The sequence below is a fragment of the Coregonus clupeaformis genome, chromosome 29, assembly GCF_020615455.1.
Source record: "Coregonus clupeaformis isolate EN_2021a chromosome 29, ASM2061545v1, whole genome shotgun sequence".
NCBI classification, from domain to species: domain Eukaryota; kingdom Metazoa; phylum Chordata; class Actinopteri; order Salmoniformes; family Salmonidae; genus Coregonus; species Coregonus clupeaformis.
Window position 1 is genome coordinate 37,192,271 of NC_059220.1, and position 26,556 is coordinate 37,218,826.

At 47.3% G+C, this 26,556-nt stretch overlaps 1 protein-coding gene across 1 annotated transcript in view; it reads left to right on the forward strand.

Moving 5' to 3' along the window:
• The window catches only part of LOC121545082 (prepronociceptin), a 56,619-nt gene that overhangs the window by 17,656 nt on the left and 12,407 nt on the right, over positions 1-26,556 (forward strand). The window contains exon 2 of the mRNA XM_041855462.1: positions 20,662-20,811. Coding sequence (XP_041711396.1) covers positions 20,686-20,811 — 126 coding nt within the window. The 5' untranslated portion in view covers positions 20,662-20,685. The remainder of the gene's footprint in view (positions 1-20,661; positions 20,812-26,556) is intronic.

Sequence of the window (26,556 nt, forward strand, 5' to 3'; positions counted from 1 at the left end):
CCAAACACTTATTTTCCACCATAATTTGCAAATAAATTCATAAAAAATCCTACAATGTGAATTTCTGGAGAAAAAAAAATCTCAATTCGTCTGTCATAGTTGACGTGTACCTATGATGAAAATTACAGGCCTCTCTCATCTTTTTAAGTGGGAGAACTTGCACAATTGGTGGCTGGCTAAATACTTTTTTCCCCACTGTAATTATTATTTAACATGTCCTCACCTGAGATTTGAACTCACAATCTTTTGGTTTACGGCATTCCAATTTTCCTGCTACGCCACCATGTCTGTATCAATGACTGATTTCACCTGTAGGCCTATTCCTACACTTTGCACTTCAAAGTACTGTAAATCTCAGCTCTGTTAAAAATACACTGAAGAAAATCTATTATATTTATCATAGTGATTCAGGAGTAACATAAAACAATTATGATATGCCCCACCAACATTATACAACTATACTAAAAACCCAAACTCAAATAGCTGAAATAAGTAAATGAAATCAATGAGAGAATAGTCAGATTAACTGATAATTAAAATATCAGTGCAGATTGCACTCTTTTGTTAAGTACAGAGATGTATTATAGGCAATGAATGTGTAGGGGATTTCTGAACAGCGTACCACTTACCTTAAAACCCTGATACCATTTCATTACTTATAATGGTTTGGGACACCTGGGACAATCAGGAGAGCTTCAGGGGACCATGACACAAAACAATTATTTAAAAGTTACTTGATAAAATTTTGAATTTGGCCTTTACTACTATAGCCCAAATAAACGTATTGATTCACTTCATAAATGGCAAAAAAGACAGTCAAAAAATAAATCATAAGAAATACGATTTAGAAGTATCTGTCCTATATGTAGGAGATATAAGAAAGCTCAGGAAATATTAATGTTTTTTTTTTACACATATTTAACCCCTTATTTTTGGCACAGAACTACCTCCATACTTCCATTCATTTGTATGTGTTACCTTTAGACGAGTCGTAGAGCAAAATGGAGAACACCATCGTGTTCGTGAGAGTCTCCCCTTTCTATACGGTGGTCATATTAGTTTGTAGGCCCATGCAAAACAACAGATATCTCTAGCTTAAACTGACGGATTTAGATGGGGATTTTTCTTATTATGTTACTTAGATTGACGCCCCGGTTCATCAATAGACTCTAAGGGGTTTAATTACTTGAATGGTGAAAGCATTGGTGGGGATCTCTAAGTCAGTGGCAGTCAGTGACGTTTAAGATGAGGGAGGATTATTATTATTGTTTATGAGTATGGCCTTATTTCTATCACAACATATTGGATGACTGTCATTCATATTCCATTCACCCAGTTCAATGTAACAGTAATAGGTTTAGGCTACTATATGATACTCAAATTTTCCTATACCCTTCATGAGGTTGCTACAACCTAGCCTATGAATGAAAGTTTACAACGTAGGTGCACACAGGTCGAGAGAAAATGTTGAGGTGACAGACGCCTTGCACACTCTTGCCTGCATCTAGCTGATACAGGGTGTAATCATTAGTTCAACAGTTGCAAACGAGAGTTTATAATGGACAAATTCAGGTATGTTTATCCCTGTTTCATTCCGTTAAAAAAACGTCTGCAAAATGAATACACCCCTGATCACGCGTAAACACAGTTAACTTTCATAGCAGCCACGTTGTATTCCTTCTCGCATCTATTCGCTCTCCTCTCACCTTTTCCCTTCGCTTGTGGACTTCAATGCACAACACATCAGCTGTATTTGACCAGGCGAAAAAACCTTTCCAAGCCAAACCATACAGTGTATCATAACCGCTACATGGCCTACATCGTTGTCACCATATTAGCTAAAGTAACGTCATAGTCAACATAGCTAATAGACTAACGTGTTAGTAAACCTGCTACAATCATGCAGTAATGTTAGTGTACAGTCAGTAAGCAGTTTAGCACTTACACTGGTGGGCCCCGGTGGCAATAAATGAGTAAAACCAAAAGCTTACCTTGACTTGGAAGAGTTCCAGTGTTGTGTTGGATAGTCATTGCCAGTTAGCTAATGTAGCATCCCTCTGTTTGAGCAGGGTGTTTGAGTAGGCTAAACTAGCTAGCTGCATTTGCTAGCTAAGTAAGTGAAACTGAAAGTGAAAAAATTGACAATCTCTCTCTCTCTCTTGCTTCTCCTTAATTTTGGAAGAAATTAATTTGTTCAAAACTGTTCAACTGTTTTCTTTCTCGCTCTTTGAGTTAACTACTCACCACATTGTCACGGTTCTCTAAGACCGAACCCAGAAGCAGATCAGGACAAGGTGAGTTGAATGAATGTGAGTGTTTATTTACAGATAAAAAAGATGCAGAATAGTCCAGGAGACGGAGCGGGTGGCGGAGATGAGTAGGTGGTGGTGAAGTGGCAGATGAACTGATGGCACGGCAGGGGTTGGGTGAAGGTTCCGGGAGAATGACTGTAGACAGAAAAAACGGAGGAAAGTACAAGGCAGGTCAACAAGGTGCAAAAAACAACAAAACTAACGCTAGTACTCAGAGGCTGATACGCTGGCAAAACATACTGTTTATGGCTAACGATCCGGCAGGGAATGGATGTCAGGTCAGAGCTTATGAAGGGGTGATGATCAGGACCAGGTGTGCCGAAGCTGATGAGAAGCAGGTGCGGGTAATCGAGAGATCACCCGCCTAGCAACGTCAGGGTGCGTTCAGGCACCTTCGGGAAACAGGAGATTCAGAGCAGAAAAACGGCAACACAGGCAGGAACAGACTCAGGACGCAGGGTTCATGACACACATTTTATGCACTGCAGTGCTAGCTAGCTGTAGCTTATGATTTCAGTACTATATTCATTCTCTGATCCTTTGATTGAGTGGACAACATGTCATTCTATGCTGCCAAAGCTCTGATAGGTTGGAGGACGTCCTCCGGAAGTTGTCATAATTACTGTGTAAGTCTATGGAAGGGGGTGAGAACCAGGGTGCCTCCTAGGTTATGTACTGAAGTCAATGTACCCAGAGGAGGACGGAAGCTAGCTGTCCTCCGGCTACACCATGGTGCTACGCTACAGAGTGCTGTTGAGACTACTGTAGACCTTCATTGCAAAATAGTGTGTTTTAATCAGTTATTTGGTGACACGTGATTATATTTAGTATAGTTTTATCTAAAAATGATAACTTTTTTAATGTTTTTTTTCTTCTTTTTTTTCACTGAGGAGGATGGTCCTCCCCTTCCTCCTCCGAGGAGCATCCAATGCTCTAAGTTAATATCAATCTATCTCTATATTGATCCGTGGTGCTGTGGGACCAATATTGACTTGGTTTTACGGAGTGGAAGAAATGTAACGGACAGATGGTATACTCTTTATTTTTACATTAAAATGTTTAGTCATTTAGCAGACGCTCTTATCCAGAGTAATGTTTTTTTTTTTTTCTATAGAAGAGGAGTAAGATAGTGATACATTTTACTGATAGAGTTAGTGATGTATAGCATTGATACAGAGGCTGATGTTTGGCATGGTATATCGATGTTTGTCACTGATCCGCCCTCGTTCGTCGATAAAGTTGTAATGTGTTGAAGAACATTGTCGTGACTGGCATTCTCGGTTGAGGTTGTGGTTGTTGATTTCCCTCAGTACCATTCTGTCCTAATATCTTGTCAATATTTTATCCATTGAAGTCATGAGCTTGAAATGTTCTAGACACGGACCACACTGGATGTCAAGTTGACGCACCTTGTTTACAATCTACTATTATTTAAAATCATAATCATCAACATCATTAGAAACTACAGTATAACTGATCTGTTTACTCCATCAAACAGTTGGACCGGGATTCAATCAGATCGCGCTTTGTCTGCTATGCGGCATGTAAAGGCAATGTTTCCACGTTCGCGGAGATATGTCGGCTCAATCAGAAATTACTATAAATTACTATAAATGGTGCATAGCAGACAATACGCGACCTGATTGAATCCCAGCCTTGGTCAATCCCCAGTACATTGGTCCTATTCCTTTGACTGTGGGAACAGACAGACAGAGTCAAGAGAGACACAGACCCTGTGGAGGATATTTAGGTTATTATTAGCAGGTCTAGCAGTCAGATTCACCAGAGGACTCTGATAACCCAATTACTGTGTTTAATTAAGCGATTTACTCAGCAATAAACTGGTTAATTAAACGATTATAGCTGGGCTATCTGGAGAGGGTGATCTGCTGATGAGCTGCAGGTGTGAAGGAGGGAATGAGAGCATGAGGAAAAACTCTGCAGACACTGGAAAATAATACTTCATACAGTATTGTGCCTGGTAAGATCATGTGTGTGTGTGTGTGTGTGTGTGTTCTGCTCCTGCAGTGTATTCCTTTTCTAATTGAGTGATGATATAAACAGGCAGCTGTAGCTATTTAACCTCTGATCACTTACATTACCTCTCTTTGACTCACACACAGGGCCCGTTCCAGGCATAAGCGACATAAGCAGTCACTTAGGGCCCCCACCCAAAAAATTCAAATTAGTAATGAAATTTGGTTGTGCATCAGCAGTTTTTCTCTTGTTTTTTCTCATTATGTCAGTCAATGACAGTCCTTCAATTATCCTAGTCAGCTATCTAAACTTGTAGTAATCATGGCCGAATACCGATCGGGCACGCAGGGCACGTGCCCAGGGGCCCTGACCTCTAGGGAGCCTGCATTGATTTAGTTAGTAAATCTCACTAAGATGCAGTGCATTCAGACTTATTCCACATTATGTTTTGTTACAGCTTTAATTCAACATTGATTAAATATTTGTTTTCTCATCCATCTACACACAATACCCCATAATGACAAAGTGAAAACATGTTTTTAGAGTTTTTAGCAAATTTATTGAAAATGAAATACAGATATCTCATTAAACATAAGTATTCACACCCCTGAGTCAATACTTTGTAGAAGCACCTTTGACAACGATTACAGCTGTTTCTTTCTGGGTAAGTCTTTAAGAGCTTTCCACACCTGGATTGTGCAACATTTGTCCATTATTCTTTTCAAAATTCTTCAAGCTCTGTCAAATTGGTTGTTGATCATTGCTAGACAACCATTTTCAGGTCTTGCCATAGATTTTCAAGTAGATTTTAGTCAAAACTGTAACTCGGCCACTCCAGTTGTCAGATGGGGTGATGTGTATGCAGCGGTGAAGTCAGGCGCAGGACACAGAGGATCAAGATGACTACTTTACTTCAAGTAAACACGCACAAAACAAAAGTCTCCACAACACTGGAGGAGTAAACACGCGCTGTGCGTAAAAGGCTAACTAGAATTGCCGAACATCAAACAGGACAAAATGACAATAACACACAAAGGCCAAACGTAAAACAAGGGAACTTATATGTTACACAATCAACACAAAATAAGTAACAGGTGTCACAAACTAGACAACACAAGACAAACACCGAAACATCGATCGGCAGTAGCTAGTACTCCGGGGTCGACGAACGCCGAAGCCTGCCCGAGCAAGGAGGAGGAGCAGCCTCGGCGGAATCCGTGACAGTACCCCCCCCCCCTTGACGCGCGGCTCCAGCCGTGCGCCGACCCCGGCCTTGGGGACGGCCAGGAGGACGTGGAGCAGGGCGAGTGGGATGACTCCGGTGGAACTCCGTCAGGAGGGAGGGATCTAAGATGTCCCTCCTAGGCACCCAGCACCGTTCCTCCGGACCACACCCCTCCAACTCCACGAGATACTGCAGACCCCCCATCCGACGTCTCGAATCCACGATGGACCGGACTGAGTACGCCGGAGCCCCCTCGATGTCCAGTGGAGTCTCCCGTATCTCATTGTCCTGGAGTGGACCAGCTACCACCGGCCTGAGGAGAGACACATGGAACGAGGGGTTAATGCGATAATCATTTGGCAGTTGTAACCTGTAACATACCTCGTTGAATCTCCTCAGGACTTTAAATGGCCCCACAAACCGCCGACCCAGCTTCCGGCAGGGCAGGCGAAGGGGCAGGTTTCGGGTCGAGAGCCAGACTCGATCTCCAGGTGCATACACTGGACCCTCACTGCGGTGGCGATCGGCGCTCGCCTTCTGCCTACGAATAGCCCGCTGCAGATGGACATGTGCAGCGTTCCATGTCTCCTCCGAGCACCGAAACCATTCATCCACCGCAGGAGCCTCGATCTGGCTCTGATGCCAGGGTGCCAGAACCGGCTGATACCCCAACACACACTGAAAAGGGGTCAGATTCGTAGAGGAGTGGCGAAGGGAGTTCTGGGCAATCTCTGCCCAGGGGATATACCCCGACCACTCCTCCGGCCTTATAAAACCGATCCACAACGACCAGAATAGTGGTATTCCCCTGGGAGGGGGGAAGGTCCGTGACAAAGTCTACCGATAGGTGAGACCACGGCCGTTGTGGAACGGGTAGGGGTTGTAACTTCCCCCTGGGCAGGTGTCTAGGCGCCTTACACTGAGCGCACACCGAGCAGGAGGAGACATAAACCCTCACGTCCTTTGCCAATGTTGGCCACCAGTACTTTTCACTAAGGCAGTGCACTGTCCGGCCAATACCCGGATGTCCAGAGGAGGGTGACGTATGAGCCCAATAAATTAGTCGATCACGAATCTCGAGCGGCACGTACTTCCGCCCCTCCGGACACTCTGGAGGAGTAGGGTCGTGCACGTACGCCCGCTCGATCTCCGCATCGACCTCCCACACCACCGGTGCCACCAGACAAGACTCCGGCAGTATGGGAGTGGGCTCAATGGACCTCTCCTCTGTGTCATATCGCCAGGACAGGGCGTCTGCCTTAATGTTCTGTGACCCTGGTATATAGGTGAGCTTAAAGACAAACCGGGCCAGAAACATGGCCCACCTAGCCTGACGAGGGTTCAGTCTCCTAGCTGCCCGGATGTACTCCAGGTTACGATGGTCAGTCAGAATGAGAAAAGGGTGTTGAGCCCCCTCAAGCCAATGCCTCCACACCTTTAGGGCTTGGACCACAGCTAGCAGCTCCCTGTCCCCCACGTCGTAATTACGTTCCGCCGGGCTGAGCTTCTTTGTCACGGTTTACTATGCCAGAACCCAAAAGCAGACCAGGACAAGGAACGTAGAGAGAAAGGTGAGTGTTTATTAAATAGATTCCGAGTGAGGCTGAATAATCCAGGGAACAGAGCGGGTGGCGTGGATGGGTTGTTGAGGGTGCAGTGGTTGGTCCGGTACTGGCTCGGCAGCCGCCGACCATCAGGCAGAGGTTGGGTGAAGGTTCCGGGTGAAAGACTGCAGACAGAACAAAAACGGAGGTCAGTACACAGCAAGTCACAAGGTGCAAAACAACAAAACTAACACTAATGGCTCAGAGGCTGATACGCTGACAAACATACTGTTCATAGCTAACGATCCGGCAGGAACTGGATGTTAGGCCAGAGCCTAAGAAGGGTGATGATCAGGACCAGGTGTGCAGATTGCTGATGGGATGCAGGTGCGGAAAACAAGAGCGCTCCCCGGAGCGTTCCCGAACCCTCGGGAAACTGGAGATTACGAACCGGAACACTAGTCACCAGACAGGACCCGACTCAGACAGCCGGGATCGTTACAGTACCCCCTCCGACGAACGCCACCGGGCGGACTCCCGGAGCGCCAGGATGGAGGCGGTAGAAGTCACTGATGAGGTCCGCATCTAGGACCTGTCGCCGCGAATCCAACTCCTCTCTTCAGGGCCATACCCCTCCCAGTCCACGAGATACTGGAAACCCCGGCCCCGCCGTCTGGAATCCATGATGCGACGCACCGTGTAGGCAGGACCACCTCCGATCATCCGAGGAGGAGGAGGAGGAGGCGGAGGAGGCAACAGAGGACTGAGGAAGACAGGCTTGAGGCAGGAGACATGAAAGGTGGGATGGACTCTGAGCGTCCTCGGTAGTTTGAGTCGAACTGCCACTGGATTGATCACCTTCTCCACCACAAACGGACCAATGAACTTCGGTAACAACTTCCTAGACTCAGTCCGTAACGGAAGATCCCGTGTGGCCAACCAAACCCTATCTCCGATGGTATAGGTGGGAGCGGGGATCCGGCGACGGTTCGCCTGGAGCTGATACCGGTCCGAAACTCTAGGAGTGCCTTTCTGGCCCGATGCCAGGTCCGGTGGCAACGACGAATATGGGCCTGAACAGAAGGCACTGAGAGCTCCTTCTCCTGAGAAGGAAACAGGGGAGGTTGGTAGCCATACAGGCACTGGAAGGGAGACATCCCAGTGGCAGATGTAGGAAGAGTATTGTGGGCATACTCAACCCAAGGCAACTGAGAGACCCAGGAGGTGGGGTTGGAAGAGACCAGACAGCGTAGCGTGGATTCCATCTTCTGGTTGGCTCTCTCCGCCTGACCATTGGATTGGGGGTGAAAACCAGATGTGAGACTGACTGTAGCTCCAATGGCCAAACAGAAGGACTTCCAGACAGCAGAGGTAAACTGAGGGCCACGGTCGGAAACGATATCACTGGGCAAACCGTGGACCCTGAAAACCTCCCCTAACCAGGATCTCGGACGTCTCCGAGGCAGAGGGAAGCTTGGCAATAGGCACAAAGTGGGCGAACTTGCTGAATCTGTCCACGATAGTCAGAACGACCGTGTTCCCCCTCAGAAGCGGGCAACCCAGTGACGAAGTCCAGGGCCAGATGCGACCATGGTCGCCGGGGAATAGGAAGGGGGTGAAGTAGTCCAGAGCTGGGCCGATTGGTACTCTTATTCTGCGCACACACTGGACAGGCAGCAACAAAACCCCCGAGTATCCTCGGCCATGGCAGGCCACCAAAACGTCTGCGAAGAAACGCCATTGTCCGAGCCACGCCAGGGTGACAAGCCATCTTGCTGGCGTGGGACCATTTGAGGACAGCAGGACGAACCGACTCAGGCACAAACAACCGACCGGGTGGACCGTTACCGGGACCGGGCTGAGTCCGAAGGGCCGCCAGCACCTCCTCCTCAATCTTCCACATAACTGCTCCCACGACGCAGTTCCGGGGGAGGATTGTCTCGGTCTTGGACCCACTCTCCTCCGTCTTGGAGAACATCCGGGACAAGGCGTCCGCCTTGCCGTTCTTAGATCCAGGTCGGAACGTCAGGGCAAACTTGAATCGTCCGAAAAACAACGCCCACCTGGCCTGACGGGAGTTGAGACGTTTAGCCGATTGCACGTAAGCAAGATTCTTGTGGTCAGTCCAGACAATAAACGGTTGCTCCGCCCTCCAACCAGTGGCGCCACTCCTCCAAGGCAAGTTTCACCGCGAGAAGCTCCCGGTTACCCACATCGTAATTCCTCTCCGCAGGCGAAAGGCGACGAGAGTAGTAGGCGCAGGGATGGAGTTTACTGTCCGTGGAGCATCGCTGCGACAGGATGGCGCCAACTCCCACATCAGACGCGCGTCCACTTCAACGACGAACTGACGGGCCGTGTCCGGTTGAGAGAGAATCGGGTGCGTTGGTAGAATCGCCTCTTCAAATCCAGAAACGCTCGATCCGCCTCCGGATTCCACTTGAAGGTCCTGATACTGGAAGTCAAGGCAGTTAACGGAGCGGCCACACGGCTGTAATCCCGGATGAATCTGCGGTAGAAATTCGCAAACCCCAAAAATCTCTGGAGCTGCAATCTCGTACCGGGCTGGACCCATTCCAGAACCGCTCTCACCTTCTCCTGGTCCATCCTAATCTCTCCCCTGGAGATGATGTACCCGAGGAAGGATGTCGTGTGGGCGTGAAACTCGCACTTCTCGGCCTTCACGAACAGGCGATTCTCCAACAATCGCTGCAGAACCTGCCGGACATGCTGGACGTGGTCGGAAGGTTCCTTCGAGAAGATCAGAATGTCATCCAGGTAAACAAACACAAAGAGACCGATCATATCTCTCAGGACGCCGTTCACCATACTCTGGAATACCGCTGGAGCATTGGTCAGTCCAAACGGCATCACCTGATACTCAAGTGACCCATCGGTGTATTGAAACCCTCACAACCACTCGTCCCCCTCTCTGATCCGGACCAGGTGATACGCATTGCGTAGGTCTAGCTTGGTGAACACCGTAGCACCCTGTAAGGAGTCGAAGGCAGAACTCATCAAGGGCAGGGGGATACTTGTTCTTGACCGTGATGTCATTCAACCCCCGATAATCAATACACGGTCGAAGAGAGCCATCCTTCTTACCCACAAAGAAGAATCCTGCCCCCAGGGGGTGATGACGAGGGACGAACGAGACCAGCAGCTAGGGACTCCTTGATGTAGGTCTCCAACGCCTCACGTTCAGGTCGGGAGATACTGTATAACCTTCCTTGGGGTAGACAGCTCCAGGGACCAGGTTGATGGCACAATCATATGGTCGGTTGGGAGGGAGTGACAGAGCCTTCTGCTTACTGAAAACTTCCCCCAAATCGTGATATGTCTCGGGAACCAGGGACAAATCTGGGGGGTTTAGCCTCAATCACCTGACTGGGAACCGAATGGGGGCAGGCAGTCTTGAGACAGTTAGCATGACAATCAAGGCTCCAACTCGTTACCTTGCCCGTCACCCAATCGAACGTGGGATTGTGTTCCTTCAGCCAGGGGTATCCAAGGACCAGAGGAACATGGGAAGACGGCAGAATGAAGAATGAAATCATCTCAGAATGATTCCCCGACAACCGCATCTTAACCGGTTCAGTCCTCATCGTGATACGTGCCAGACTACTGCCGTTCAGAGTGGTCGCTTCAATGGCTTCCGGCAATTGCTCCTGGAAAGCCCCAGCTGTTCCACCAACTCGGCATCAAGAAAGCTTCCATCGGCACCTGAATCGATAAAAGCGTTAAGCGCTAAGCTCTGATTCCTGTTCACAAGGGTAGCCGGGAAACGGGGTCTGACAGAGGTACTGAGAGGTTGAAACTGGCTCGCTAAAAGTCCTCCCAACTTTAGCGAGCCGGGCAGTTTGACGACCGCCGGGAACAAGTGGAGATGTAATGTCCCGAGCTACCACAGTAGAGGCAGCAGTTGGTCTTACGTCTATGTTGACGCTCCTCCTTGGTTAACCCGTGCCGCCCCACTTGCATGGGTTCAGAATCGGGAGAGAGGACCTCTCCACTAATCCATTGTGGTGGAGAATGATCGACGTGTTCTGGTCCACCACCCGACCCGACTGGGAACTGAGAAGCTGATCGATTGGACGGACCCCCATTGCTTCTCCCTCCTTCGCTCTCGGACTCGATTATCCACCCGAATAGACAAGGCTACCAAGCTGTCCAGGTCACTAGGCTCCGGATAGGAGATCAACTCATCCTTGAGCTGCTCCGACAGACCCTGGTAAAAGGCCGCTTGCAGAGACTCCTCGTTCCACCCACTCTCCACAGCCAACGTCTTGAACTCGATCACGAAGTCGGCCACGCTGCGAGTTCCTTGGGCGAAGCGAAAACAGGCGCCTAGCTGCGTCCCTCCCTCGGACGGAATGGTCGAAGAGCTTCCTCATCTCGGCCGTGAACCCCTGGTATGAAGCCATGCAGGGATCCTGTCGTTCCCAAACGGCTGAAGCCCACTCCAGCGCTCGACCACGCAGCAACTCAATCACAAAGGCTATCCTAGCCTTGTCTGTGGCATAAGAGTAGGGCTGTAGATCGAACACTAATCCACACTGCATAAGGAAGGAACGGCATCTTCCCAGCTCCCCCTCATATTTATCCGCGCCGGAACCTTGGGCTCACGGATGGACACAGCTTCAGAAGCGGCAGGCGAGATGGGTGAAACCGGTAGTGGATCCTCCACCGGACACTTACGTTGGTTCTGGACCTCCGTCAGACCGGTAGAAAGGTTCCGAACTGACAACGCGATCTCCTGTAGTACCATGCTATGATGGCCCAACATCTTCTCCTGCTGGGTAATAGCATGGCGAACAGAGTCCAGGTCCGCTGGGTTCATACTGGCCGGATCGTTCTGTCACGGTTTACTATGCCAGAACCCAAAAGCAGACCAGGACAAGGAACGTAGAGAGAAAGGTGAGTGTTTATTAAATAGATTCCGAGTGAGGCTGAATAATCCAGGGAACAGAGCGGGTGGCGTGGATGGGTTGTTGAGGGTGCAGTGGTTGGTCCGGGTACTGGCTCGGCAGCCGCCGACCATCAGGCAGAGGTTGGGTGAAGGTTCCGGGTGAAAGACTGCAGACAGAACAAAAACGGAGGTCAGTACACAGCAAGTCACAAGGTGCAAAACAACAAAACTAACACTAATGGCTCAGAGGCTGATACGCTGACAAACATACTGTTCATAGCTAACGATCCGGCAGGAACTGGATGTTAGGCCAGAGCCTAAGAAGGGTGATGATCAGGACCAGGTGTGCAGATTGCTGATGGGATGCAGGTGCGGAAAACAAGAGCGCTCCCCGGAGCGTTCCCGAACCCTCGGGAAACTGGAGATTACGAACCGGAACACTAGTCACCAGACAGGACCCGACTCAGACAGCCGGGATCGTTACATTCTTAGAGTAAAAAGCACAGGGCCGGAGTTTAGGAGGCGTGCCTGAGCGTTGAAACACTACAGCCCCAATACCAGCCTCTGACGCGTCCACCTCCACTTGGAACGCCCAAGAGGGGTCCGGATGTGCCAGCACCGGAACCGAGGTGAACAGGTCCTTCAGTTGTCTAAACGCCCTGTCCGCCTCAGCCGACCACTGCAAACACACCGGGCCCCCCTTTAGCAGGGAGGTGATGGGAGCTGCTACCTGTCCAAAACCCCGGATAAACCTCTGTTATTAATTGGAAAAACCAAAAACCGCTGCACCTCCTTAACCGTGGTAGGAGTCTGCCAATTACGCACGGCTGAAACGCGGTCAATCTCCATCTCCACCCCTGACGCGGACAACCGATGGCCCAGGAAGGAGATGGACTCCTGGAAAAACAGGCATTTCTCCGCCTTCACATACAAGTCATGCTCCAACACCCTACCCAACACTTGACGCACCAGGGCCACATGCTCGGCTCGTGTAGCAGAGTATACTAGAATGTCGTCAATATACACCACTACACCCTGCCCATGCAAATCCTGGAAAATCTCGTCCACAAATGATTGGAAGACTGAAGGAGCATTCATTAACCCGTATGGCATGACGAGATACTCATAGTGACCCGAGGTGGTACTAAATGCTGTTTTCCATTCATCTCCCTCCCTAATGCGCACCAGGTTGTAGGCGCTCCTGAGATCCAATTTTGTGAAGAAGCGCGCTCCGTGTAATGACTCCGTCATACTCGCAATCAGAGGGAGAGGATAACTGTATTTAACAGTGATCTGATTGAGACTACGGTAATCAATACACGGGCGCAAACCTCCATCCTTCTTCTTCACAAAAAAGAAACTCGAGGACGCAGGCGAAGTGGAGGGCCGTATGTATCCCTGTCTCAGAGACTCTGCGATGTATGTCTCCATAGCCGCCGTCTCCTCTTGAGACAGAGGATACACATGACTACGCGGAAGTGCAGCACCTGCCTGGAGGTCTATCGCACAATCCCCCTGTCTATGAGGTGGCAATCGCGTCGCCCTCTTCTTACTGAACACGAGTGCCAAATCATCATACTCAGGAGGAATGTGCAGTGCGGGCATTTGGTTCGGACTTTCCACCGTGGTCGCCCCTACGGAAACACCTATACACCGCCCGACACACTGATCAGACCACTCCCTGAGAGCCCTCTGTTGCCACGAAATGGTGGGGTCATGAGAGATTAACCAAGGTAGCCCCAGCACCACGGGAAACGCAGGAGAGTCGATCAGATACAACTGTATGATTTCCTCATGACCCCCCTGCGTCTTCATCTTTAGTGGCGCCGTGACCTCCCTAATTAACCCTGATCCCAAAGGACGGCTATCTAGGGCATGAATAGGAAAAGGCACATCTACTGGTAGGAGGGGAATCCCTAACTTAACACAGATATTACGATCAATAAAATTCCCAGCTGCACCTGAATCGACTAGCGCCTTATGCTGGGAATGAGATGAAACCTGGGGAAATTCAACTTGAATACACAAGTGGACAACAGAGAGCTCTGGGTGAGTTGGGCGCCTACTCACCTGAAATGACTCATCAGTGCGTGACCTGTTGCCTCGATCCCCAGGAGACCCTCCCCAGCACCGAGCCGCAGTGTGTCCTCTATGGCCACAGTTGGTGCAGGGGACGGCCTCTCTCCGGTTCTCTCTCCTCCTCTCTCTAGCACCAGCACCCCCGAGCTCCATAGGGCTCGGCTCGGAGGTGCTGGGAGATGGGATGGACGGCCCCAACTCCGGACGTCCGCGGGAAGCCAGCAGGGTATCCAGACGGATCGACATGTCCACCAACTGATCGAAGCTTAGGTTGGTGTCCCTGCAGGCCAACTCTCGGCGAACGTCCTCTCGTAGGCTGCACCGATAGTGGTCGATGAGGGCCCTCTCATTCCACCCCGCATTAGCCGCCAGAGTCCGGAAGTCCAGGGCGAACTCTTGTGCGCTCCTCTTCCCCTGTCGGAGGTGGAACAGACGCTCCCCGCCGCTTTACCCTCTGGGGATGATCGAAAACCGCCCTGAAGCGGCGGGAGAACTCCGCATAGCTGATGGTGGCGGCGTCTATTCCCCTCCATTCGGCATTGGCCCACTCCAATGCCTTGCCGGATAGACAGGAGATGAGGGCGGAAACGCTCTCGTATCCCGAGGGTGCCGGGTGAATGGTTGCCAGGTAGAGTTCCACTTGAAGTAGGAAACCCTGACACCCGGCTGCGGTGCCATCATATGCCCTCGGGAGCGAGAGCCGAATCCCACTGGACTCCGGAGATGGTACGATGGGTCTGACCGATGGTGGTGGTGTTGTAGGAGGAGGTGTGGGCAAGCCTCCTCTTTCCCATCGGCTCAGAGTGTCCATCACATCTTGCATGGCGGTGCCAAGTCTACGGATCATGGCGTCCTGGCTGCTGACCCAATCCTCCAGAGACTCAGTTACCACCGCTGGTCCTGCTGACTCCATGGTTGGTGTGTTATTCTGTCAGATGGGGTGATGTGTATGCGGCGGTGAAGTCAGGCGCAGGACACAGAGGATCAAGATGACTACTTTACTTCAAGTAAACACACACAAAACAAAAGTCTCCACAACACTGGAGGAGTAAACACGCGCTGTGCGTAAAAGGAGAACTAGAATTGCCGAACATCAAACAGGACAAAATGACAATAACACACAAAGGCCAAACGTAAAACAAGGGAACTTATATGTTACACAATCAACACAAAATAAGTAACAGGTGTAACAAACTAGACAACACAAGACAAACAGTAGCAGTAGCTAATACTCCTGGGACGACGAACGCCGAAGCCTGCCCGAGCAAGGAGGAGGAGCAGCCTCGGCGGAATCCGTGACACCAGTGTAGATTTGGCCTTGTGTTTTAGGTTATTGTCCTGCTGAAAGGTGAATTTATCTCCCAGTGTCTGGTGGAAAGCAGACTTAAACAGGTTTTCCTCTCGGATTTTACCTGTGCTTAGCTCTATTCTGTTTCTTTTTTATCCTGAAAAACTATTACAAGCATACCCATAACATGATGCAGCCACCACTATGCTTGAAAATATGGAGAGTGGTACTCAGTAATGTGTTGTATTGGATTTGCCCCAAACATAACACTTTGTATTCAGGACAAAAAGTTAATTGCTTCACCAATTATTTTGCAGTATTACTTTAGTGCCTTGTTGCAAAGGATTCTTTATTTTCACGCTGTCAATTAGGTTTTATATTGTGGAGTATCTACAATGTTGTTAATGTGTAGAATGGCAGGAAATGAGCTTTAAAACTGCAAACATTTCTCTCCACCCATGGCAAATGGGTAGAATTGCAGGAAATTAGCTGTAAAAAAAATAAAACAAATGAAGTAGCTCTGCCCCATGGCAAAATTAGTAGAATTGCATGAAATGTGTTATAAAAAAGCAACGTTTTCTCTCCGTCCCATGCCAAAATGTGTAAATGGCAGGAGGGGGGCCACTAAAATGTTTTGCCGCGAGATGGGGAACCCCCCGATCAGATCTCGTTTAGGGTCCCCAAAAGGCTAGGGCCGGCCCTTCTCACACATCACTCATGTGGTGAAAATGATGGGGTGAAAAAGAAGTGTGTGGATTGTGGTTCCTTTTCCTTTCTCTCTGTGGAACACTGGAGCTGACTGGAGTTTAAACTGTACAGTATATGAGGCTCATATGGTGTCGGACTTTGGATGTCTAAGTCAGAAGACATCCAAATGTCCCTATCTCAAAGGTGTTGAATGATATATGCCAACATTCGCAAACAGTGAATCCCTGTTACAGGAGGCGGTCGCAGTTCCGGAGCGACCCACTAGGTGTCATACTCCGACAACCTTAGGCACCTCCTAACTCACAGTCGGGACTAATCATCGGTTCACCTGTGTATTTATGCCCTCACTTCCCTGTGTTCCCTTGCTCAGTTTTCTTGCTAGTTTCTCTATGTCCAGCAGTACTACTCAGTGTCTGATCGGAGATCTATGTGCAGGTACTTGAGAAGTGTTCTTCCTGTTTCGTTATTTGTTTCAGTCTTAGGAAGTATTTCGTATTTTGGCTGTCAGCCGGTTTTTGGAGACTTATTTGCTCCGCCTTCCTTTTATCGTGATAAGTCCGTTATTTTGTATTTTGGCTTCGGGACCACCAGTAAAGATCCTTGTTTCACAATCTCTGCCTACTGCCTACTGTATATCCTGCACCGCACCTGGGTCACACCTCACCCCAACCCTTATAAATCCCTCCTTCACTCTCTCTCTGGCTCTAGTATCCAACATTTAATTCCATTTCAGTCCAGCTATGTGATTATGCTGTTTGTTCTGGTCATGAATGTTCACCATGTTAGACACACTTTTCCACGGAAGAATGTTCTGGACAAGGTATTTGAATTAGAATCCATTCTGATTCTATGGTTCCGGATTAGTTAGTGTTCCGGTGACATCCTTGGTCCACTATCTCTCTGTATCTCTCCATTGTTCTCTCAACACTTTCCTCATTACTGCAGTGTCTTCATCAAGGCCAGGAAATGTAAAATAAATTACTAATCTCAAGGAAAATGTTAAATCCGGATTATTCACGCATGGCCGATTCTCCTACAGCAATTTGTCTGTCTATGCCTCTCCCTCCACTTTCAAGGCTAAGTGCAATGATAACATAAGAAGTTCGACTTAATTGCAAATATTTCTTTGTTTTCTCTTATCATAGTTTTCCTGTGCTTGTAGAGGGCTTTTCTGACAATAACTGTAGAGGGCTTTTCTACAATAGCTAAAATTCCTCTAAATATTTTTCCTTATCCATGATTTTCATTTGGTGTGCCACACTCACACCCCGTTGTGATGTCATAATGCGCATAAACCGAATTGTTCATGCATTATTCTTCTCTTTCTACTCCATTTCCCTTCCTGATGATGCATTTCTGTCAATAGTGACCTTGTCAATGATTCTGGATGTGTGTTTCTCTGTTCCCACCATACCACACATACACACACACACACACACACACACACACACACACACACACACACACACACACATATGAGTGCTCAATGGAGCTTGAGAACCCAATGGTGCTTTCAGCACAAGGCTCATTTGTCAATCATATCAGTGGCTCAGACCCAGTGGTATTTACACTGGTACTGGTACTGGCATGGCTGCTTTGGTCTGGTAATGAACCCTCATAGAGATGGTCTCCCTATTTCGTATCATGAATGTATTTGGATGGGGTACCCCTGCATACAATAAACAGCATTTGTGGGTAGGTAAGAGCACTGAGGACACGTTATAATAACGTTCAGTAATAAACCATTTATAAGTAATGTACAAACAGTTCTCACTATTTATTAATTATTGCTCTCACAATTGTAAATGTTAGTTAGCTAGTTATTCACGTATCTATAAACAACTTTTACATTCTGTATTAATGATTCATAAAATCTTTCATGAGATGTTAAATATAGGTCATTATAAACCATTTACTAATCATTTTAATATTTATATTTAAAAAATGAGTGACCAGTGTAATTTCTCACAAAAAGATGGACATGCCATTGGTAGACATTCCAGCAGTACCTGATGCTCCTTAAGGTCTCAGAATTAACGTATCAAGGGTTAAAGAATAAGCACACGACACAGAGGATGTTTAAGGAAATATATTGAACATTTAACTTGCTGAACATTTAAAGTGTAGCGCTACCTCTGAGCCTTGGGCTTCTCTTAACTCATATCAATCCCATATCCCCTTTTCTCAAATCCGGACTTTGAGGCTAGAATTACTGGTGATTTTCATTCTTAAGTGCCTTTCTTGAATTTTTCAAGTGCCTTCACTAATTCAACGTGGTCCTTCGAGCCGGATAGTCAAGGACTGATTCAGACCCGGGATACCAGTTGAGTAGACTCTCTGGCCAACCAGTGAAATCAATCAATTCATCAATTACCTACCAGGTAAAATAAGAAAAAAAAAACAGTAGGACATTCCAGACCTCCAGGCTGAGTTTTGATTACCCCTGCCATATACAGACAATATACTCTACTGTACTTTGTCTATCAAACAATCTATAAACTGGTCCCACCAGGATTTCGCAGGGATTTTTTGTGACATTTGCGGGCAAAAATGCTTGTTGCGAAAATGCGCTGACGAGGGAAAGCGTTTATTTACGGGTGGCTTGCTTGAACTATATTATACAGTAAATGTGCAGTGATTGGTTGAAATTGCGAGCCCTCTTTTTGTACTGCGGTGATGGGTCAGTTTTATGTGATAATATTGCGATGATTTGATTATTTTATGCAAAAATCTTGCCGTGATTTGTCAAATTTGCAAGCTGGGGGGACTGATATACTGTAGATAGTCTATAGAACCTCCTGGGCTACACAGAGAACATCATACTTCAGCCTCAATCTCATTACCTTCCCTTCAACCTGTCTTCTAATGTCTAGCCATGAGGCACGAGCCAAGCTATCTCCTGTAAAGATCTATGTAACTTAATAAGGTGGTTTTAAAAGCACACCATCGGCAACCCCTCCTTTGTCCGCCCTGCCCGATCCCCTCGTATCGTATTTGTAATTCACTCCCCTACTTTATAATCACTCGCCACCACGGCCTTTCTTTAGCTGTTCCACGGGACAGCATTAAATAAAAACTCACTCAAGGAGGATATCGATTCGATGAGGAGTGGTGAAGTGGCTTTTGTTTCTTGACTGAGTTAGAAGAGGGAGGCAGAGAAGAACAACATGTCACAGTTTTTGGACGTGAAAGGGATGTGTTTCTACTGTTTGTAGTAGAAGTGCTGATTCTACAATAGAGGGAGGAGATTGGAAGTGTACAGTTCACTGCAATGTGAATAATAACCAGTAAACACTACAGATCGTTAATGAAATACAGGCACTGTCTTGTACTGCCCTCAAGGGAATGACATAGAGTGACAACAATGGACAACACATTGTACTTTTTGATTGTTTGCATCACTAGTTCCACTTGGGGTTGCACGTGAATGGTCTGTATATGGAAAGTGATCTGTGTATATCCATGTCTCATACAGTAGAGCCTTAATTTGTTGTATCCATTTAGGTTCTATGAAAAATAAATAGGAACGTTTGTGATGCTGCATTGGGACCTACATTTCCCATTGGCACACTAAACTCAATAAAGTACTTGAAAAGCAGAAAACATAAAAAGGTGTATGAACTGTTCTCGAAAGGAAATAAACTACTTTCAAGATAACTACTTTTCCCTTTATCTGTGTTCATTCACACATGCTATTCTACAATCACACTCATAATTTTCCAACTACCGTTTCTCTATACTAAAGCAGTTTGAAAGAGTGTATGTATGCTGCTCTCAGGAAATGAATGATAACATTGAATCATCGTTACCCCATCGTTACTACAAGTTAATAAAAACGTTCAGTACAATTAAAATGTAATGTCCCTGCCAAACAAGTTTAAGCTCTAATTATTTTAATTCTATAATAGATACACATCTATTAATTGCAGTTTTGGGCAAAATGCCTTTGTGTGTGCGTCATTGAGATATACATTGTGTGGTCAGTGATTTCATGCTTGCGTATGTATGTATGTATGTGTGTGTGTGTGTGTGTGTGTGTGTGTGTGTGTGTGTGTGTGTGTGTGTGTGTGTGTGCACATGTGCGTGTGCATCAGTGCATGTGCACATTCCTTGTTCTCTGTTTGTTACAAGTGCAACACAGCTTCGGATTCCTCTCTCCTTATATCTCCATATCTCCCATCTCTTCCTGATGACTAATCCAGTAAAACAAAGAGTCAGAAATGCTTAAATCCTTCCGAAATCACCCCTTTTCTTTTGGCCATTGTGCTCCCTCCCATCATGCCAGAAGCGCTAATTCAGGGTTCAATTATGGTAATGATGAGTTTGGTTAATGATGTACAAACAGCTGTTGTGTGTCTTACGTCGTTGTTGTCACAAGACAGCTGACTGGTTCCCTGCCAAGGTCGGGGGGGCAAACAAAGGCTTTAGTGTTTATCACTTATCTTTGTCTGTCGGTCGGTCGGCCATGTCTGTCTGTGTCCGTCTTTCTCTCTCTCCCCCATTCTCTCTCTCACTCCTTCCTACTCTCCCCCTCTTTCAGTCTGGCTGTTCATTGTAAAGGATGACTGTGCAGAAGACCGTGAATTGACCTCTGACCTCTCTCCCATGTCCTGTCCCAGGTTGTCCTATCGATACTGAGGACAATGAAGACCCCTCTCTGGGCCCTGCTTCTGCTGTGTCTGTGTGTCCCGGGACACTGTAGTGACTGCCAGGAGGACTGCCTGGCCTGTAGCCACATCCTGCCCCAGGAGATCAACTTTAACACACTGGTGAGGGTCTCTAAAGCCTCCTACAACCTCTATCCTCCATCCGTCTCACTCTATTCTACTATACTGAACAGAAATATAAACGCAACATGTAAAGTCTTGGTCCCATGTTTGATGAGCTGAAATAAAAGATCCCAGAAATGTTCCATACTCACAAAAAGCTTATTTATCTCAAATGTTGTGCACAAATGTGTTTACATCCCTGTTAGTGAGCATTTCTCCTTTGGCAAGATAATCCATCCACCTGACAGGTGTGGCATATCAAGAAGCTGATAAAACGGCATGATCATTACACAGGTGCACCTTGAACAAACAAAAGGCCACTCTAAAATGTGCAGTTTTAGCATGCTGTCTGCAGGAATGTCCACCAGAGCTGTTGCCAGATAATTTAATGTTCATTTCTCTACCGTAAGCCGCCTCCAGCGTAATTTTAGAGAATTTGGCAGTACGTCTAAACAGCCTCACAACCGCAGACCATGTGTATGGCGATGTGTGGACGAGCGGTTTGCTAATGTCAATGTTGTGAACAGAGTGCCCCATGGTGGCGGTGGGTTATGGTATTGGCTGTTCTTGCCATAATATGGACTTGGTCTTTTACCAAATAGGGCTATCTTCTGTAACTCCTTCCCCACCCCCACCTTGTCACAACACAACTGATTGGCTCAAACGCATTAAGAAGTAAAGAAATCCCACAAATTAACAAGGCACACCTGTTAATTGAAATGCATTCCAGGTGACTACAAATAAAAATCTATTTTAATTAAAGGTTGTAATGCAACAAAATAGGAAAAATGCCAAGGGGGATGAATACTTTTGCAAGGCACTTGTTATGAAAGGCCAAAGAGTCTGAAACACCACTAAGCAAGGGGCACCACCAAGCAAGCGGCACCATGAAGACCAAGGAGCTCTCCAAACAGGTCATGGACAAAGTTGTGGAGAAGTACAGATCAGGGTTGGGTTATAAATAAATATCAGAAACTTTGAACATCCCACGGAGCACCATTAGATCCATTATTAAAAAATTGAAATAATATGGCACCACAACAAACCTGCCAAGAGAGGGCCGCCCACCAAAACTCACGGACCAGGCAAGGAGGGCATTAATCAGAGAGGCAACAAAGAGACCAAAGATAACCCTGAAGGAGCTGCAAAGCTCCACAGCGGAGATTGGAGTATCTGTCCATAGGACCACTTTAAGCAGTACACTCCACAGAGCTAGGCTTTACGGAAGAGTGGCCAGAAAAAAGCCATTGCTTAAAGAAAATAATAAGCAAACACGTTTGGTGTTCACCAAAAGGCATGTGGGAGACTCCCCAAACATATGGAAGAAGGTACTCTGGTCAGATGAGACTAAAATTAAGCTTTTTGGCCATCAAGGAAAACGTTATGCCTGGCGCAAACCCAACACCTCTCATCATCCGAGAACACCATCCCCACAGTGAAGCATGGTGGTGGCAGCATCATGCTGTGGGGATGTTTTTCATCGGCAGGGACTGGGAAACTGGTCAGAATTGAAGGAATGATGGATGGCGCTAAATACAGGGAAATCCTTGAGGGAAACCTGTTTCAGTCTTCCAGAGATTTTAGACTGGGACGGAGGTTCACCTTCCAGCAGGACAATGACGCTAAGCATACTGCTAAAGCAACACTTGAGTGTTTTAAGGGGAAACATTTAAATGTCTTGGAATGGCCTAATCAAAGCCCAGACCTCAATCCAATTGAGAATCTGTGGTATGACTTAAAGATTGCTGTACACCAGCGGAACCCATCCAACTTGAAGGAGCTGGAGCAGTTTTGCCTTGAAGAATGGGAACAAATTCCAGTGGCTAGATGTGCCAAGATTATAGAGACATACCCCAAGAGACTTGCAGCTGCATTTGCTGAAAAAGGTGGCCCTACAAAGTATTGACTTTGGGGGGGTTATGCACGCTCAAGTTTTTTTGTCCTATTTCTTGTTTGTTTCACAAAACATATTTTGCATCTTCAAAGTGGTAGGCATGTTTTGTAAATCAAATGATATAAACCCTCCAAAAAATCAATTTTAATTCCAGGTTGTAAGGCAACACAATAATTTAGGAAAAATGCCAAGGGGGTGAATACTTTCGCAAGCCACTGTATATAAACTCAGCAAATAAAGAAACGTCCCTTTTTCAGGACCCTGTCTTTCAAAGATAATTCGTAAAAATCCAAATAACTTCACATATCTTCATTGTAAAGGGTTTAAACAGTGTTCCCCATGCTTGTTCAATGAACCATAAAGAATTAATGAACATGCACCTGTGGAACGGTCGTTAAGACACTAACAGCTTACAGACGGTAGGCAATTAAGGTCACAGTTATGAAAACTTAGGACACTAAAGAGGCCTTTCTACTGACTCTGAAAAACACCAAAAGAAAGATGCCCAGGGTCCCTACTCATCTGTGTGGACGTGCCTTAGGCATGCTGCAAGGAGGCATGAGGACTGCAAATGTGTCCAGGGCAATAAATTGCAATGTCCGTACTGTGAGATGCCTAAGACAGCGCTACAGGGAGACAGGACGGACAGCTGATCGTCCTCGCAGTGGCAGACCACGTGTAACAACACCTGCACAGGATCGGTACATCCGAACATCATACCTGCGGGACAGGTACAGGATGACAACAACAACTGCCCGAGTTACACCAGGAACGCACAATCCCTCCATCAGTGCTCAGACTGTCCGCAATAGGCTGAGAGAGGCTGGACTGAGGGCTTGTAGGACTGTTGTAAGGCAGGTCCTCACCAGACATCACCGGCAACAACGTCGCCTATGGGCACAAACCCACCGTCGCTGGACCAGACAGGACTGGCAAAAAGTGCTCTTCACTGACGAGTCGTGGTTTTGTCTCACCAGGGGTGATGGTCAGATTCGCGTTTATCATCGAAGGAATGAGCGTTACACCGAGGCCTTTACTCTGGAGTGGGATTGATTTGGAGGTGGAGGGTCCGTCATGGTCTGGGGCGGTGTGTCAGAGCATCATCGGACTGAGCTTGTTGTCATTGCAGGCAATCTCAACGCTGTGCGTTACAGGGAAGACATCCTCCTCCCTCATGTGGTACCCTTCCTGCAGGCTCATCCTGACATGACCCTCCAGCATGACAATGCCACCAGCCACACTGCTCGTTCTGTGTGTGATATCCTGCAAGGCAGGAATGTCAGTTCTGCCATGGCCAGCGAAGAGCCCGGATCTCAATCCCATTGAGCACGTCTGGGACCTGTTGGATCGGAGGGTGAGGGCTAGGGCCATTCCCCCCAGAAATGTCCGGGAACTTGCAGGTGCCTTGGTGGAAGAACTGGCAAATCTGGTGCAGTCCATGAGGAGGAGATGCACTGCAGTACTTAATGCAGCTGGTGGCCACACCAGATACTGACTGTTACTTTTGTTTTTGACACCCCCTTTGTTCAGGGACACATTATTCAATTTCTGTTAGTTACAGTGATCCCCTGCTGATTTTGTACGTTTGCCCACTGACAAAGACATGATCAGTCTATAATTGTAATGGTAGGTTTATTTGAACAGTGAGAGACAGAATAACAACAACAAAAAATCCAGAAAAACGCATGTCAAAAATGTTATAAATTGATTTGCATTTTAATGAGGGAAATAAGTATTTGACCCCTCTGCAAAACATGACTTAGTACTTGGTGGCAAAACCATTGTTGGCAATCACAGAGGTCAGATGTTTCTTGTAGTTGGCCACCAGGTTTGCACACATCTCAGGAGGGATTTTGTCCCACTCCTCTTTGCAGATCTTCTCCAAGTCATTAAGGTTTCGAGCCTGACGTTTGGCAACTCGAACCTTCAGCTCCCTCCACAGATTTTCTATGGGATTAAGGTCTGGAGACTGGCTAGGCCACTCTAGGACCTTAATGTGCCTATTCTTGAGCCACTCCTTTGTTGCCTTGGCCGTGTGTTTTGGGTCATTGTCATGCTGGAATACCCATCCACGACCCATTTTCAATGCCCTGGCTGAGGGAAGGAGGTTCTCACCCAAGATTTGATGGTACATGGCCCCGTCCATCGTCCCTTTGATGCGGTGAAGTTGTCCTGTCCCCTTAGCAGAAAAACACCTGCAAAGCATAATGTTTCCACCTCCATGTTTGACGGTGGGGATGGTGTTCTTGGAGTCATAGGCAGCATTCCTCCTCCTCCAAACACGGCGAGTTGAGTTGATGCCAAAGAGCTCGGTGGCAAAACCCTTGGTGGCAAAACCCTTGTTGGCAATCACAGAGGTCAGACGTTTCTTGTAGTTGGCCACCAGGTTTGCACACATCTCAGGAGGGATTTTGTTCCACTCCTCTTTGCAGATCTTCTCCAAGTCATTAAGGTTTCGAGGCTGACGTTTGGCAACTCGAATCTTCAGCTCCCTCCACAGATTTTCTATTGGATTAAGATCTGGAGACTGGCTAGGCCACTCACTGACCTTAATGTGCTTCTTCTTGAGCCACTCCTTTGTTCCCTTGGCCGTGTGTTTTGGGTCATTGTCATGCTGGAATACCCATCCACGACCCATTTTCAATGCCCTGACTGAGGGAAGGAGGTTCTCACCCAAGATTTGACGGTACATGGCCCCGTCCATCGTCCCTTTAATGTGGTGAAGTTGTCCTGTCCCCTTAGCAGAAAAACATCCCCAAAGCATAATGTTTCCACCTCCATGTTTGACGGTGAGGATGGTGTTCTTGGGGTCATAGGCAGAATTCCTCCTCCTCCAAACACGGCGAGTTGAGTTGATACCAAAGAGCTCCAAGATTTCTGGCTCTCACAGACCTGTAACTTCTTCTTTAACCCTCCCGTTGTCCTAGGGTCAAAATGACCCGCCACTGTGTTGAACCAACTTTATTAAATTTTTATATTTTTGGGATCATTTGTGAGAAGGAGGCAGTGAGACTTCAAAGAAAGTATCACTGCCTCCTTCTCACAAATGATCAAAAAAATATAAAAATTAAATAAAGTTGGTTCAACACAGTGGCGGGTCATTTTGACCCTAGGACAACGGGAGGGTTAAGAGGCTCCTCTGTCCTCCACTCGTTACCTGTATTAATGGCACCTGTTTGAACTTGTTATCAGTGTAAAAGACACCTGTCCACAACCTCAAACAGTCACACTCCAAACTCCACTATGGCCAAGACCAAAGAGCTGTCAAAGGACACCAGAAACAAAATTGTAGACCTGCACCAGGCTGGGAAGACTGAATCTGCAATAGGTAAGCAGCTTGGTTTGAAGAAATCAATTGTGGGAGCAATTATTAGGAAATGGAAGACATACAAGACCACTGATAATCTCCCTCGATCTGGGGCTCCACGCAAGATCTCACCCCGTTGGGTCAAAATGATCACAAGAACGGTGAGCAAAAATCCCAGAACCACACGGGGGGACCTAGTGAATGACCTGCAGAGAGCTGGGACCAAAGTAACAAAGCCTACCATCAGTAACACAGTACGCCGCCAGGGACTCAAATCCTGCAGTGCCAGACGTGTCCCCCTGCTTAAGCCAGTACATGTCCAGGCCCGTCTGAAGTTTGCTAGAGTGCATTTGGATGATCCAGAAGAGGATTGGGAGAATGTCATATGGTCAGATGAAACCAAAATTGAACTTTTTGGTAAAAACTCAACTCGTCGTGTTTGGAGGACAAAGAATGCTGAGTTGCATCCAAAGAACACCATACCTACTGTGAAGCATGGGGGTGGAAACATCATGCTTTGGGGCTGTTTTTCTGCAAAGGGACC